This window comes from Podarcis cretensis (genome assembly GCF_951804945.1).
Source record: "Podarcis cretensis genome assembly, chromosome: 1".
NCBI classification, from domain to species: domain Eukaryota; kingdom Metazoa; phylum Chordata; class Lepidosauria; order Squamata; family Lacertidae; genus Podarcis; species Podarcis cretensis.
The window spans coordinates 93,706,808-93,724,905 of NC_137170.1; the positions used below are offsets into that span (position 1 = coordinate 93,706,808).

General features: G+C 42.9%; 1 protein-coding gene across 3 annotated transcripts in view; it reads right to left on the reverse strand.

The window, feature by feature from the left end:
• HSPBAP1 (HSPB1 associated protein 1) overlaps positions 1-18,098 on the reverse strand; it is a 52,139-nt gene that overhangs the window by 12,099 nt on the left and 21,942 nt on the right. For all 3 annotated transcript variants that reach the window (XM_079993971.1, XM_079993969.1, XM_079993970.1), the window contains 2 exons: positions 12,488-12,624; positions 9,726-9,897 (listed from right to left, as the gene is read on the reverse strand). In XM_079993971.1, the coding sequence (XP_079850097.1) occupies positions 9,726-9,897; positions 12,488-12,624 (309 nt within the window). The remainder of the gene's footprint in view (positions 1-9,725; positions 9,898-12,487; positions 12,625-18,098) is intronic.

Sequence of the window (18,098 nt, forward strand, 5' to 3'; positions counted from 1 at the left end):
TGCTTTTATTAGCTAGGATGGGCAAGGATCCAGGAGACAGGTGGTTGGTTTCACGCGTCCAAGCAGCCTGTCCACATCCTCGGGGGTAACAGATTGAAATTGATTCCATGCAACTTGACCAGACAGAGCTCTAGCACTCTCCCGCCCCAGCCCTGCTCCCACGGTGGTGTCTAGCTCCTTCCGAATATGAGTGATTTTATCTGCAAAAAACTTTACAAAATCGTTGCAGGAGATCTTGGGGTCTTTACAAGGCCCCGGTGGTAAAGGTGGTTCCGTTAAATTATGAACCACCTGAAAGAGTCTCCTGCTACTATTTTCTGCAGATGCAATGGAGGTGGTGAAGAAAGTCTTCTTCGCCGTCGCTATCGCCACTTGGTAGGCTCGACGTTGAGCTCTAACCTGTGTCCGGTCAGATTCGGAGTGAGTTTTTTGCCACCGACGCTCTAGCCGTCTCAGCGATTGTTTCATCGCCCTCAGCTCCGAAAAAAAACCACGGAGCTGTCCGGGCTCCATGCAATCGGAGAGGGCGCTTCGGAGCCAGACAGTCAATAGCCCTGGTTAACTCCGCATTCCAGCGGGCCACCAGGGAATCAGCTGAAAGGCCATCAACATGGGATAAAGCATCCCCTACCACTCTCTGGAAACCATTTGGATCCATTAAGTGGCGGGGGCGGACCATCCGAATTGGTCCCCCCTCCCTGCAGAGGGGAAGGGTCGCGGAGAAGTCCAGTTGCACCAGGAAGTGATCTGACCATGGCACTTCTTTTGTTTCACTTTTACTTAGTGTCAGATCACCCATGTCACTAGAGGTGAACACCAGGTCTAAGGCATGTCCATGACTATGAGTTGGGCCAAACTTATTCAGGGACAGCCCCATGGAGGCCATGCTTTCCACGAGCAGCCCCTTGTAAGGTCGTGTCGGCATGGATGTTAAAATCCCCTAGGACAACCAAACTAGGTGTCTCCAGGAGAAAATCCGCCACGACCTGAAGCAGCTCAGACAGGGAATCCTTGGTGCAGCGGGGAGGTCGGTACACCAAAAGGAATCCTGTACTGCCCCTATTGCCCAACTTCCAGAACATGCACTCAGAAAACTGGATCTTCCCAGTAGGATGCCTGGTGCAAGCTAGTGACTTCCTAAAAATCACTGCAACCCCCCCTCCCCGCCCACATGACCTGGGTTGCTGTGCGTAAGAGAAACCTGGTGGGCAAGCAGCGGCAAGGACAGGCCCATCTGCTTCCTCCAACCAGGTCTCTGTCACACATGCCAGGTCAAATCCTCCATCCACAATCAGGTCGTGGATGGCAGTGGTTTTATTCATCATTGACCTGGCATTACACAGCAACACCTTCAGGTCATGTAGGTTTCCCCTGTTGATTCCAGTATCCATCCGGTCAAGGCCAGACCCGGAGACAGGGATAGTCTTCAAACAATGACTAAACCTGCCTCCTCGGTAATGACATGGTCTGGTCTTAGCGTAACTCCGCCTCCTGCCCATGATCACCGAGATCGGATGTCCCAGTGATTTCCCCCCCTGTGGAACTTGTCCCAGCCATCGTGTTGGCTGGGGCCCCACTCCCAGGCAGCCCTGATCCCTCCCCTTAAAAACAAAACACAAACTATACAGAACCAATAAAACAACAACAACAACAAAAAGGAACAGAACAATTATACTAAAATTAATCCCCAACCAAATATCCATCCCACCCACCCCCAACAATGGAAAAAAGGAAAAAAAGAAATAAAAATTTAAATTGCCACCGACTGCTTGAGGACATTTTAAAGCACATTAACCACCTGGGAAAGATGGAGGGCACAAGGAGAAGGGGACGACAGAGGACAAGATGGTTGGACAGTGTTCTCGAAGCTACAAACATGAGTCTGACCAAACTGCGGGAGGCAGTGGAAGACAGGAGTGTCTGGCGTGCTCTGGTCCATGGGGTCACGAAGAGTCGGACAAGACTAAACGACTAAACAACAACCACCACCACCACCTGGAACAGGGAAGCAATGGCAGAACACTTCCCACCCTTCCCAAAAAGTTTGTTCCAAATAAGGGCCTGGGCCACGCCCCCTGGGCCAGCTGGAAAAGGCCCTGGAAGGGAGCAGGCCCTGCAGTCCTCACCCAGCCGATGGTCTGAGGCCTCACCGCAGCAGGAGTCCCTTTATAGCTGGGAGAGAGGGCCTGGGCCACGCCCCCTGGGCCAGTTGGAAAAGGCCCTGGAAGGGAGCAGGCCCTGCAGTCCTCACCCAGCCGATGGTCCTCCACTGAACTAAATGGAGTAATTTTTGAGGGCAAGGTAGGAAACTACCTGCACACATTAGAGCACCTCCAACCCTCTACTGGCTTGCTGTAATAATGCTATTAGAGTTATTTAGACACAGATGCTACTCTTACGGTAAATGGGAAAGGCAGCATGAGATAACTAGTAAAGATGGGACAGAGACAAAAGGTTGACTATGGGGGGAAAGGAGATAAAAAACGTAAAGTAATAAAACAGCTGTCAAGAGAGCGCCTTGAAACAATATCTAGTTTGTACGTGATATTTTTGGACATGCTAACACAGGGCCAGAAGGTATTCTGAGCAAGTGTGGTTATGGGGTGTGCAAATGTAGACAAGAACAATGAACTAATGTATTTCTCAATTTAACGCAGGCCTTTGCAACCAGTCCTTGCACAATTTACTACTGTGCAGCTACGAATTCTGACTGCAAGCCAAGCATAGTAAATAACTAGCCAAGAGAACATCTGTGCATACCAGCATAATGTTCAAACTAGAATTTATTAAAGCAGCAAGGAATGTAAAGTTATCAAAGGTGAAAAAGGAGAGTGTTGGTGGACGGAATACAAAACCGATGGCAAAGCATGTTTCGAGTTTTGTAAATGTTTTCTCCAAACACGTGTCTCTATGGTGTCTATGCATATAAGGCCCACCCTTCATAACCAGGACTTTAGAGGTCCCTGTAAATGTTATGCATGTGAACAAGGTCCATGTATTGAAGGGGAAGGGGAAGGGGAAGGGGAAGGGGGGGCAGTGGGGCTGTGATGCAGGTCTCATCCTCAATGTTGCAGCTTCCCCAGCCCTGACTCCAACATCCACACCTTAGGTGTGGATAACTGAGCCAGGAAAGGCTACATGTTTAGCCCTTCTTTGGCTGGCGGTCCAGCTGTGGCCCTACTTGGAGAGGGGTACTCTAGTTTCAGTTGTCTATGCTCTGTTACCCTCTAGGTCAGATCACGGCAGTGTGTTATGTGTGGTATACTGCAGTCTTCATCAGAGGCCTCATCTGAAGTAAAAGTAAAGATAAAGGACCCCTTTATGGTTAAGTCCAGTCAAAGGCAACTATGGGGTGTAGCACGCATCTCTCTTCAGGCCAAGGGAGCCAGCGTTTGTCCACAGAGATTTCTGGGTCGTGTGGTTGGCATGACTAAACTGCTTCTGGCGCAACAGAACACTGACAGAAGCCAGAGCGTATGAAAACACCATTTACCTTCCCGCCGCGCCAGTACCTATTTATCTACTTGCACTGGTATGTTTTCAAACTGCTAGGTTGGCAGAAGCAGGGGAAGAGCAATGGGAGCTCACCACTGTCGCGTGGATTTGAACTGCTGACCTTCTGATCAGCAAGCCCAAGAAGAGGCTCAGTGGTTTAGACCACAGCGCCACCCAAGTCCATGCCTCATCCGAGATAGGCATGGAAAGTGACCACACAATAATGGACCTTTTCAGTGGTAGCCCCTAATATGTGAAATGCAGAGACACATGCCTGGGACCATCACTGTGAGGTTTGCAGGCACTAGGCTAAGAAATGTATTTTTACCCAGGTCTTTGGTAGTTGTTAGCCTTTTTTGTGGTAAAGGCAATGACTGATTTACACATATCCAAATGACACGTGACCATGCATGTGTGTATCACAGGGGCTGGAAAAGGAGTGTAATAGGGGGTAATGGGCTTATACATGCTCCTCCGTCAAGCATGATGACCTGGAACGCAACCCCCGTGCAAATCGGGGGGTTGCCTGTACTTTTATTTTAGTGGGGTGAGAGAAGACTTGCCCTTCTCATTGCATGGTTGGCTTGAGCCTTTTAGGAATTTAGTACAGTACATTGTTTTGAAATTTTATGCTTTTGATTTTCATCTATTTGCAAAGTTCAGTTACTTTGAGGCTTTTTTGTTTACAGTGACTAACAAACATAATCAGCAACTCCTCCAGCTCCCATAGAAGCTTACCTGAGCAGTCAGGGATCCAGCTCATGTAAATATCTACATACATGTGGTTCCTTGGCTCACACCTCCCCACCTAATGTGTAAATGTCAGAGGTACAGCTGGGGTCCTGCTGCCATTTTGAATAATGCAGCTCCTTTATGTGCATAAGACATGGGGGGAACTCTGTTTTTCCTGTCTCCCAGTTAGGCAGAGTAACTGTACACCCTGCAGAACATTCAACAGAATGAGTGTAGGCTGCAGGGCAAGACATATCCCCTTTCCCCTCTTCGCCTCCTACACGTTAATTCACCAGTTATGCTGTGTGAATAGGGTTATCAATAGGGCTGCATGTGGGGAAGTTTTACTTTAAAGGCCTTTTAAAAAGTGTCCAAAACATTACGGAAGGTCCCTTCTAAGTTCATGATATACGTCATTAGTCTTGTTCCAAAAGCTGTGACAGTCTCACCAAAAGGTCCCCACCTTTTGTACTGAACGTGTATATTACAATATATATATTTGCCCATCAAAAAACAAAATCTGTCCAAAATTAGGCAAGACATCACTTGCCTACAAGGAGGGTTAAAAATCACTAGCAAAGCAAGAGAGCAATTTCTGAGGGGCAAGCCCTCAGTCTTGAATGTTTGTCGCAGAACAAACACATTCACACAGAATGAAATAACTCATGAGCAGTTTCATGTTTATTCGGAGGGCAGAGCAGGGTTGATTTTGCTGATGTGCGGTAGTATTCTAAAGAGATATGAAGTTAAATCTTTCAGTGAAAGTCAGATGAAGATTACAATTTATTTCAATGCCATTTCAAATCCGTTTTCCATATATGATGACAAACTTGATGAAACAAATACTCTTTTTGTGTGTGTGTGGGGGGGTGTAGCCTACAATTTATATGAATTGTGCTCCACAAAAGAGAAGAGTTATGAATGTGTGAAAATGAGTTTTTTATTGATCAGCAGCTACCCACATCTCTTGTCTATTTTTTTGTTTTTGTTTCCCAGAGTATTCTTTTTAATTCAGGTAGGTAGCTGATGCCAATTTGCTATTGGGGGGGGGGGACACCACACAAACTTCAGACACTCACAAATGAACCTCTCATTTTGAACGCATAATTATGCTCACAAACCCACATGCTGAAATTATCATTTGCAAGTGTGAGATGGAATTAATTATGAAGTAACTTGGCCATCACTGATGATCACACAGATGTTTTAAGGATAGTGTGACATTTCAAACATTTTAATTGGGGGTGTTAAGATTTCAAAGGACACATTCAAGCTTCTAAAAAAAAAATTAGCCTACAAACTGACTAGGAAAATCTTTTAAAATCAATGAAATTGCATTGAATTTAGCTCATCTACTTCTATTCATCCTGGCTTAAGAGTTAAAGACCAAGGTAACATTAAAAAGCAATTAGAATATATATTGAAACAGGGATCCTGAATGTATTTAATATAACCAAGAGTGGTGGAATGAGACACATTGGCCAGAAGATGGCATTAGGCACATTAAGTTTCTTTTAATATTCAAAGCCAGTATCCAGCTAGCATACAGCTGCTCTCCTGAATACCAAAACACACCTTTATCTTTATTTTATTTTTCAATTCTGCATTGTTACAACATCTTAATCCAAGGCATGCAGTTCCCGGCCAAGCAAGAAACAGAGATTACTGTAAATTACCACAAAGTGAAGCTGACTGCAAATCCTCAAGTAATTGTATTTGTAATACATGCTCAATCTTTGCATTCGGTTAGAACAATTCGTTTGCTATCTAAGGGATTCTCATCAAATTGCTTCATCACAAACCCTTCCAATACTAGACAGGCCTGAGCAGAGCCAGCAGGCATTATTCTTCTGGGAGACAGGCTGCCTTAAAGGGCCTTGGCATTCATTCATTGCAGACAATTCCTTAGCTTTGCTCATTTGGAAGGATCGCTTAGTACAGCCCTCCTGGGATTTTAACACTTTAGAGGGCAGGTAAAAAGTGGTGGCTGCAGGAATGCATGCTCCATTAATTTTCTTTAAGGTCCCTGTACACAGAAAATGAGCAGGGCAGGGAGAAAGCTAGGCTAGAAGGCTTCTTCCAGATCTGCTACCTGTCCGTAAGCAGGGAATTATTTACATGGAAGTATATTCAATCATCCTCTGGAATGTATCCAGAAGAGGGCGACAGAGGTGCTGAGGGAGACCTGGAGACCAAGTCCTACTAGGAAAGGTTGAAGGAGTTGGGTATGTTTAGCCAGGAGGAGGAGCTGAAGGTGTATTCCTTCAAATACCTGAAGGGCTGCCCTATAGATGGTTCAAAGCTATTTTTGAACCTGACCCAATTAATTCAAATATCACCCCTGCCTGCTGGTCACCTATCAGGGATGCTGTAGCAGAGAGGTTCCTGTACTGGCAAGGAGCTGGAATAGATGACCTTGAAGACACCAGGCGAGCCTCCCTGGAAATAGCATTCCACAAATGGGAAGCCACCACAGAAAAGGCCCACTCCTCTCATGTTCCCAGCCTCTGGACCTCTCGTGGAGGGGGTGCATGAGGAAGAGCTGCAGATGATGATTGCAGGGGCTGGGTCAGTTCATATGGGGAGAGGCAGTCCTTGGGGTATTGTGGTCTTATGGTTCTATGTCCTCACTTGCATTCTGAAGTAGAAACCTAGGCTAGCATTGCCATGTGTTCTCTTGGCTTCAAGTCTCTGTCCACTCAGTGGCTGCCAGAGATTAAAAAAAAAGAAGCAGCTATACTAGCATGTCTTTTGCAAAGTAGCACCTCAGAGCACTGGAAAAAGCAGCTGGCCTTTAAACCTTCTATTTTTAACAAGATTTGACTTCTAATTAGTTGAAGCTTAATTAAAAACAGTGACACTACTGCTTCATTACCATTCCTAATCACTGAAACAGAATGCCTACATTGAATTCTTTAACCCGAAAACAAGGCAATGCCCCACTGTTGGCAATTTTAAAAAAACACAACTGAGGAAAAACAAAAAACACCATCTATTGAAAACATCAACAAAATGATGAGCAAAGATCATTACTCTGCTGCAGGAGAGAAAAACTGTGAAGTAAAACCATTTAATTTGGGGCACTGGGAATACATTTATTATGCAGTATAAAATGTTAATTTGCTATACAACAGAACACACTGAAAATAGCTTTGAAAGTGCCATAACAGCAGAATGCTATACATGCCCACTTCTAAAACTTCAGATGTTCCAGTGGGCACTGAAAACACTTTATTCTTTACTGTTTTTAGTGAGTGTGTGTAAGAGGAAAGGGGGCCTCTATTTTGTGGGGAATGGGCAGATGATGAAATTTGATTCAAAGAACTGAAATGTTTTGCTGTTGCTATTCTTATTGTTATCAGCATACTGTTTGATATTTTGTATGGGATATATGTTTGTTTGTTTGTGTGTGTGTGTGTGTGTGTGTGTGTGTGTTTTAGGCCACCACAAATGGTGAAATATAAATACATTTTAAAAAGAACTTATTTTTTGCAGATTTCACAGTAACTTTAAAATGCAGCTACAGGTGACAGACACAGGGTAGAATCCAATGCAATGCTAAGGAGATGATGCCATCAGCCTGAGCATTCCTGCTTACCCAAAGGAATGATCTCTTACCTTCCCCGTCCACCCCCCCCCCGCCCCACATTGTGCTCAGGGTTCTCCCAACTCTCCAGAGTGCATTTGGGGGAGGCACGGGGTGGGGGGCACATGAGGGAAAAGAGGAGAAAAGCCCTGTTGTACCAACAGGAGTCCTTGTGCTGAATTTTGCCAGTGGAATGGAGTAGTTGAATCGGCCCATAGAATATAAATTTAATACAACAACTCATTAAAAGAAAAAAAAGTCACAAAGAGAATTGGATAATGTTAGCCTTACAGCCTTAACAGGTTATCATGCTGCTTCAATCTTTAGGACCACAAATAAAAGGGTGGTGAAGGGTAAAGGGACCCCTGACCATTAGGTCCAGTTGCGGACAACTCTGGGGTTGCAGTGCTCATCTGCTTTATTGGCCGAGGGAGCCGGCATACAGCTTCCAGGTCATGTGGCCAGCATGACCAAGCTGCTTTTGGCGAACTAGAGCAGCGCATGGAAACGCCGTTTACCTTCCTGCCAGAGCGGTACCTATTTATTTACTTGCACTTCATGCTTTCAAACTGCTAGGTTGGCAGGAGCAGGGACTGAGCAATGGGAGCTCACCCCGTCGCAGGGATTCGAACCGCCAACCTTCTGATCGGCAAGCCCTAGGCTCTGTGGTTTAACCCATAGATAAGTCTATCCAAAACTATCTCTGTGAGTTTTGGGGCACCAGGGACCCTCCCTGTCTTGTAAGATACACAATAAAGGATGCTGAGATTCCATCAATCCATCAATGTGCTGCATTCCCTTAAAAGACTTAAATAATAAATAAGTGAGTCTCACTGAAATCAGTGGCACTTACTTCCAGCAAGCGGGTATCTGAATCGGAGAAAACCGGCCCATTTTGTACAGTAAGTTACATGTTAAGCAAAGAAGTGATTACATCTACTATAGAGAAATTCATCTGAAAGGAGCATTCTAGTGACCCTTAAGTACTGATGGCCTGACACATTGAGAGATCCTTCACAGGGCTGCTTTTCAGATACTGTGGTCTCCTTTCCTCAGTAAAATATGATTAATCAACTTTCACATGACCTTGTTAAGAGTACTTTGAGATTCTCTACTGAAATACTAATGCGTGCTGTAAATACAAGTGATGTAGCTGCTGGGCAAGTGTTTCCATTATGGAAGTTATCCATCACCACGAAAGCGTAAGTAAAAGCTCTTTGCTGGCTCTGCACACTTATTCATTAAGAATACATTGTAAAACTTGTGAGTTGCAGAGATGAGATGGTTTCAGAGCAGCCCCAGAAGCCTGTTAAGTACAGGACTCAGAGAAACTAACGGGTAAAATGTCTGCGAAGCATGGTGGCTTTTTCTAGATGGTCCAGTTGCAAGACAAGTGAAAGAACATGAGCCAGGAAGGTTTCACTTGCTAGAGAATGGCAGTAAACAAACAAGGTTAGATCCAGAAGACTTTGCCTCCTGTGAACGAAAAGGCTTCTCCAATCCCCAAAGGCTTCAGATCTAGCTTGAGGAATCCCACTGGTGGAGCAGGAGAAAATGATTTTTTTATTTAAAAAAACCTCCCCCCTGCAGTCTCCTATAGACCCTGGAAAACTGCTCTGGGTTGGGGAATCCTTTGAAATAACATGGGAGGTGCCACTGAGGACTACAGACAGAAAGGGATATTGCTGTAAGTTGCCTCGCCTCTCTTTCCACCAGCAGGAACAGTCTCTGCTCAGTGGATATATCACCATACAATGCAAAACGTTTTAGTGAGACTGGGAGAAGTAAGACAGACCTCATGGTCCTCCTCCCAGCTTTGTTTATTTCTTTGTTTACTCCCACCCAACCCCCCTCTCTATTTCATATTTAACAAACGTTCCAAACTAGAGTAAAGTTAGAGTTCAGGAATTACCTGGCCAGGTTCAAGCGTAACCACATGGGCCTTTGCTTTCTTAAACTGTGGGCAGCTTTTCAAATCAGGATTGACCACATTGACCCTGCTGAAGACGCTGGATTCTTCATAGGGAATTCTGGTAGGATAAAGGAAACTGGAGTCTTCAGGTGGGTAGAGATGCCATCTTTTCCTGGAAGCAGAGATGATGCAAGTCACAGTCTCCCATTTAGGCTGAACAACTGCAAACAAACAAGTCTATCAATACCACAAACGAGCATCCTATTTATGACTTGTGAGAAGCTGGAAAACAGGCACTTATTAAGTAGCATAATGCACTAAATGGTCACACACCATTTTAAGGAGGCGGGGAGCATCACTTTAAAAACAACAACACATTTATGAGTCAGGACTACATTTCCCTGGATACAGCTATGAAGGGAGACAACATGTATGAAAAACTTCAGTGACTCACTTCTGCCTTTACTTCTGAGAAACCAACTCTGTATTGAATTTGATACTGCAGTTTGTGTTAACTCTACTCAGGATCTTAATTTTTCTAACCAAACCAAAAGGTGCGCCACTGTGGAAGATTTCCGGTTTACATATTTCCAGTAGTTTGGGTGCCATATTTCAATATATTTAAGACATACAGCATATCCAGTGTTTATATTTTTGCATGCATCTTGGTTATTCCTCCTCTCTCAGTTGTCTTTTATGCTCACTATACTTTAGTCCAAGGAAAGCAATCTGTCTATTTAGACACCTAACTCTCATAAAATGCCAGGGTGGTGCATAGACCCCCATTGCTTGAATTTCCTGACTCTGCCCTTGGGGGTATGGGAGTTTAGCATAATATGAAAATCCTAGCAAGTGCATGCTTCTTCTCTCTTTGAAGAACCTAACAACATAAAGCAAGATTTTTCTGCAGGGAGCCTGCTGTCTAGTTTACTTTCATGTTCAACCCAATCCTAGCAATTGGGAGAAGTGGCCATAGTTCACTGATAGAACAAATGCCTTCCATGCAGAAGGTCCCAGGGTGAATCCTGAACATTTAAAGTCAAGAGCTTCAGAAGTTGTAAAAGGCATGTTTGCCTGAAACCCTGGAGAGAGTCAAAGTAGATATTACTGGACTACAGTGTAAGGCAGCTTCCTATGGTTCTGATGCATGTTTACTTCTAAGTACATTTCTCGTTATTTAACGAGGCTTTGATCCAGGTAAGCATGGATAGGATTGTAGGAAACATCCAAGTTGATTTCAGAGATCTTGGGGAACAGGCCTGCAATCCTGTTATTAAGCTATTTTTAAAAAATGTGTCTGTGTGTGTTTATCCATAATGCTGAATTGTCAATTCACAAGGCAGAGCAAATGAGCACATAAAAAAGTTTTATAAGGAGAAAAGTCTAAGTGATGGAAATAGTAAAAGGAAAAGTAATTAAAATAATAGCCCATGCAGCAAATTTATGGAATTTAAGAAGAGCTACATAATTAACAAAAGAGGGATGCTCTCACATGTATATTGACACCATAGACAGGAAAAGCAAAAGGCAATCTGATGAGCACAATTAAAGCAATTGGCACTGCCTGGCTTTCAGATCCAGGCTGTCTCCTTTTCTTTCCTCCTGCGACAACCATCACTTCATTGTCATACCCTCCAGCTTCTGTACCATTTTCTTCTCTAGCATTTCTTTCTGTTACTTTGTGCGTAAGGTATCGTTTTGGACTTGCATCCTCCCAGGTAAGATGTTGTAAGGAGAAGGGGGGAACAAGAAAAGAGGTACAGCAGTCATCTTATTCAGAAGGTGGCCAGAGGATGGCGAAATGCAAAGCAGGCTGTGAAGAGCCCCAAAAGGATTTCACTGGACAGGGTGAATGGGCAATAAAATGGCAACTGACATGCAACACACAGAAGAGATAGAAATCCATGTTGCAGCCACACATGAAGTACTATGTCCCGTTACAGTTTCCCCATCTCATTAGAGGGCAGCATAGAACTGGAAAATGTTTAGGAAAGAATCAGCAGGAATTTGGAGCACCTTTCTTAGAAGGAAAATGCTAAACTGTTTGGGGCTCCCATACGCCTTCTGATTATGTGGAGGCCACCTAGTATGAATCAGCTATGACCATTAGTGAAAATGCAGCCTCTCTTTCTCTGATCCGGCTATATAACAGACTGAGCTCCCTTGTACCAAACTATCTCCTGCCTAAGTTCTGGTATCTTGCCTATGCTGGAAGCAAAGTTGGCTGTGACTAGAGATGGGGTCTTCTCCATGGCTGCAGCCAACTTATGAAATAGCTTACCCCATAACACCCAGGTGGCTCCGTCTCTTGTGGCAGTGCTTAAGATATAATGCCTATTATCATCTAAAGAACCTTCCCCCTCCCCATAAGACCAGTAAGCACCAAGTATAAAATTATTCAACTGGGCATGACTCAGCTCTAAAGAGAGAACTTTAGAATGCACTGGTATAATTCCATGAGTCAGGTATGTGCAGAAAAGCAGCACCTCTGTATTGGTGTGACAGGAGGAGAAGTATATACACTCAGCATAGCTCTTTACTCCAAGATTAATGAGATATTTCATATAAATAATATCAAGAGAAATTCATATTGATTTTCTCATTTGAGAACATTACTATTTCTTAATAATGAGCCCGGGGCTCCTCCGATCACAAAAAGCCTGAGAAAATTAAAACATCAACTAAACATTCAAAAAGAAGGAATCATCATCAGGAATCAATCACATTTGGTTGCACAGATGGCAATGTATAGTTAATGTTACCTTCCTTGCACTTGTAGCACTAAGTTGCACCCATAGGAGTCCAAATGACAAGGAGTGTTAGCTCTTGCTGAGCCAATCCACAGAGTACTTTCTCTTCCATTTCTTTCAGGAAATCCAAAGTCGGACCATCGTATGTCCTGTTGAAAGGATACACTTCAGGTAAGGCAATCATGTTTTGAATATATGTTGTGTTACTAAGCACCCTCCACCTCTTGGATTTTTTCTCATCCTTTGTGGGTATAGCATCTTCAGAAACCTCTATCTACTCTTTTCCCCGCCCCCATCCCCCAATTAGATTGTCATAGGGTATATGTGCCATTAGAGAGATTCACTGAAATGAATCAGAACTGAAAAATTATGTTCAATAGAGCTTACCTTTGAGCTGACAGAGCTAAGGGAGCCTTGTTTAGGGAAACAGCTTTTAAATCTAGATATGTACACTTTACGCCAGTCAAATCATTCTTTGTGGCCTATCAAGTGGTGGGTTCAGAGGGCGATTCACCAAGTGGCAGGTTTCCTCAATGTAAGTACTGGCTAGGGAGTTAGAGGCGACCATTTAATCATCATTTTTTGTACCCGATGTGCTGTAAAATTCTCAGTACTTGACAGAAGAATACAGATGACTATGCTATCCAAGAAAAAGAGGCGCCATCCCAGGTAACTATTCACAAGTATGGACTCTCTGACATCCTGTCCTGTGGCGTGGGTAGTGTTTACCACATATTCTTTGGAAGGAACAGGATATACTGGTACGTTTAATCTATCAATCAAATGAACAGACAAACGGATTGGCTGTTTCCATCTGCTACCACTGCACCAACGTCTGGCCAACCTAAGTGGCATTAAGTTTTATCTCACTATTCCAATAACACTCTTTGTCTGAGGAAACAAATAATGGATAGTAGCCATTCAATTTTTGATACTATTCATCCTTAATTGGTAGAGCTCCAATCTCTTATCCCAGGTATTGGAAGGGGGCAAATTTGTCACTACATTGAGGGCTGCATGCCAGCAGGGGGGAGGGGCCCAAAGCAAAAAGTGTGCAGGCTACCCCCACCCACCTCTCTTTGGACTACAACTCCCATTATCCTTTACAGTGGTGCCCCGCAAGACGAATGCCTCGCAAGACAAAAAACTTGCTAGACGAAAGGGTTTTCCATTTTTCGAGGTGCTTTGCAAGACGAATTTCCCTATGGGCTTGCTTTGCAAGACGAAAACGTCTTGCGAGTCTTTTCCCTTCGCCCCCCTTTTTCTAAGCCGCTAAGCCGCTAATAGCCGCTAAGCCGCTAATAGCGCTAATCCGCTAATAGGGGTGCTTCGCAAGACGAAAAAAACGCAAGACGAAGAGACTCGCGGAACGAATTAATTTCGTCTTGCGAGGCACCACTGTATTACTGGTCATGTTGGCTAGGGCAGATGGAAGGCACCAGGTTGGGGAAAGTTGGAAGAGACCTTCTTTCCAGTCACCACCCCCCTAACCTCAGGAGGTAGGAGACCCAGAGAAGTGCCTCAAATGATGAATGTAGTGTTCATGTCACAGAGGGCAGTCATTTAGTTATGCAGAGAACAATATACCTAGAATTTGGGCTCCTTCAAAACAAACAATGGAATCAACATGCCATGAAGGTTTAAAGGCAATTCATGGCATTTTGGTTGCTGATGTACAGAAATGAGGGTCATTTCATTATTTAAGCAGCCATTAATTGAACTTATTGGGGAGAATTTACATTTGGTGCTCTAACCAAAAAAGAAGGGTGCAAATTAATTGTCCATGAAAAGTAAAAATAGTTCTGCTCAGATCCTTTATCATTTTATGTACCAAATGCATAATATTTACTTTGTAAAATCTGTAAAACTGGAAAAAAATATAATTCTAAGCTATCCAAACTAACCCAGTACTTATGTGAAAAGAAAATGCTTGAAGTGTCAGCTCTTGCCATACTCCAGATTTATTTAAGAGGTGTTTGTGTGCTTGATCTACATATCTAATAATTTTTGCATACCTGGACACTTTTTGCCACTCTCTGTGCTACCCTGGCTGGTATAATTAATCTAATGGACAGTTGAGTCAATGCCAAATCACCTAAAACAATGGCTACAATTTGTCCAAAAAGACAGCTGATCAATTACCAATTTGTTCAGCAAGATAGTCAAGTCAGTGGTATATATCTAAAGAACAGAATAAAAATGATAACCCTCCTCAACTATGTAAATATGAAAACACATTGTGCCAAGTCAAAGCCAGGGGTCCACTTATTTCCATGCTGTCTTCTTCAGCTAGTGATTGTTCTCCAGGGTCTCAGATATACCTCTCTCCTATGCTATTATCTTAAGATCTTGTAACAGGAGAGGCAAGTGACTGAACCTGGATCCTTCTGCATGTAAAAGATGGGTTCTACTGCTAAGCTATGGACCTTCCTTCATATAGTTGCAGGTAGCATATCCATACAGGGGTCCTAGCATGCTGCTTATTCATTATAAGCCATGGTTTATATCTCACCATGGCATGGAAACACAAGCATTATACCTTTGTCTTGGATTTTGTATGTAATATATATGTACATTCTGGAAAACATCACTACCAAATAGCACCAACTTTATTACACTGTACAGCAGGAAACACTTCTGGCCTCTGGGCCACAGTCTGGAGAAACACCAGTATTGTAGATCCCTCCTCTACATAACAGAATTCTCCAACTTTCTTGGTCCTAAATGGTTTGGGAGCACATTACCTATATGAACTAAGATTGACTGCAGAGAATCTGACTGCAGTCCTACCAGCCAGTTAGATTGGCAATCAGAAGAGACAAGGTCTTTTCATTCATAGACTCATAGAATTGTAGAGCTGAAAGGGAATCCACGGGTCATCTAGTCCAACATGTGTAGAGCCTTACATTTGTCCCTATTGAAATTCATTTTGTTAGTTTTAGCCCAGTCCTCCAATCTGTTAAGGACATTTTTAATTCTGATTCTGGCTTCATGTTTGTAGAACTCACTTCCCCAAGAGATAGATCTGGCTCTTTTCCTGCCTAAACAATTTTGATCTACCTTTAGTTAAAGAGCTTGGGTTAGTTTAAACAACTATTTTGTAAGATGGCTTTAGTGGGATTTTTGTGTGTGCTGTTCTCTTATTTTTAATATGTTAGATGAGAAGTGAGTAACCTCTGAGTTGTGGGCTAATTTGGCCCATGAGGCAAACAACACGATGTGTGGCATCAGGCATGAGCCAAGTAAAGACGTGGTAAGACTGGGAGCTTCAAGTGCACTCCTGATTGTTTCTTGGCAAGCAAGGCCTATTGACAGCTGATCGCCACTGTCAGAGAGCTCCCAAGGGGATTGGTTGCACTAGGTCCTGCACACCTGTTAAAGTTAGCCAGTGTGGGGTAGGTGAAGTAAGGATGTGGCCTACTGGCCAGATCTAGTGCCTCACCACGGTTGTTGAACACAGATGCAATTTCAAAATTTGGTGACCATATGCCATTTTGGGAAAATGTTACATTTTGAAAGGTGGCTTAGAAATCTTGAAATAAATGAATAGTAGTCCAAGCTTTTGCATACTAGAAACATTCAGTAAACCCTAACTCCCTAGAAGATAGCACATCTTTTTCTGAGATTCAATCCTTGGGAATCGTCAAGGTGAATGATAAGGTTCCAGATGAACGAAAAACAGTAGGGGGGTTACTTGATTTACAGAAAGAAATACTAAAGCCTAATACAAACATTTGTCAGAAGCTTCAAGAAGGAAAAAGCAAAGGAAAAAGTTCTGCTCTAAGCTTTCCACAGTCATAAAATTTAAAATCCAATACAAGTATTTCAGTGATAAAGTTAAGGGTAATAACCATTCCTATACTTTAATCTCACACCTAAATACTTTCTGAATTCTGCCACAACTTAAGAAGAAAGAGAGCGAGCTTAATCAATATTAGATTTTTAAAAGAGGGTTCTTTTTTTAAAAAATGCCGCAGTCTCAGTAAATACCTGACATGATTATGGGAAAAATAGTTTTTATCCAATGAACTGAAAAGAAATTGCTAGTACTGAAATCTTGGCACAATGGGCTGCTCTTTCTTTTACAGTAAAAAGATTCACAGCTAAAAGAAATGCATTTTATAAGTATCCGAACCATAACAGATGGCACATTACCTTCTGAATTACATTTATTTTGCTTGCTGCTTACAATAGAGCTAATATACCCATATGTCACTTTAAGAGGACTTATTTCTATTTAAGCTTCATGTATATATCTTGCCTATGATTTATATCTCAAAATTCTATAATGTAATATCAAGTGAACAAAAAAAATCCTGGATGATGTGAGATACTGCTCATACATTAAAATAATGGAATCATTACCTTAAGTCACACAACTGTAAATGATAAACAGCACAATCTAAATTTCAAACAACTTCTAAATGGCCCTATTAATCACTATAAATAAAAAAAGGGTAGATGGCCTTCTCGTACCCTTCAAATCACCTTAGAAAACTATCTAAATAAAACCTAAAATAAACAGCAGATACAGATGGGAACTTATAAGAAAACCCATCCATGGCTAAGAAGTCTTTCTTGGTATCTGGTCTGGACTTTTAAATGGGGCTTCATGCCATGACTGAATGAGCTTTTGGCCTCATCATAGGCCTATTCAAGCCTTCAAAAGAATGCATGGTTGCTTAAACCAGGGAGAGGCAACAGGCACCCATAAACAGAATTCAATCCAATATCCCTGGGCACATTGAGGTTTCTGTTCCACCACAGACTTTTTTGTGCAGGGGGTTGCAGGAGGGAGGAGAGGAAAGTTCCATTGCACAAGGAGAAGTCTGTGGTGTGAGCAGAACTGCAATGTTGGATACAACCCTAAGCGCACCTATATGTATATTTGTGAATATCCCACCCCCACCCCGCATCAAACTCTTACTTATGCATACAGTCAATGAAGACCAAAAACACATAGTTATACAAACAAGTCAATGGCACCCCAACCCTGAATATTTTGTCAGGCAAATCTGTAACTATATTTCTTTATTATTATTATTAAAAAACTTGATAATTCATCTCTCCATAAACTGTAATGATACTTAGCTTTTATACTGTGTTTTTGACCTTTCAAAGAGCTTCACATACAATTTTACAGCAACCCCATAAGGCAGGTCAAGCAGTATTATCCTTATTCGCTGCTGAGGGAGATTAAGCATGAGAAAAATAGCAGCTTGGAGGCCATCTAGTGAGGTCATGGTGGTGAGATTTGAAACACAGACTTCCCAATTCACAGCAAGTGTGGTGTAGGGGTTGGAGTGTCCTACTTAGACCAGAAAGAACCAGATTCAAATTCCCACTTAATAATGATGCTCACTTGGAGATTTTGGCCTTGTGATTACCTCTTAGCAAAACCTTCACAGGAGCTAAATGAAGGCTGAGCAGTAACAACAATATACACTATCTTGAGCTCCTTGAAGGAAAAACACACAGGTGGCGCTGTGGGACACAAGTGGCGCTGTTCTCTAAACCACTGAGCCTCTTGGGCTTGCTGATCAGAAGGTCAGGGGTTGGAGTCCCTGTGATGGGGTGTCTCAGCTCCTGTCAACCTAGGAGTTCGAAAGCACACCAGTGCAAG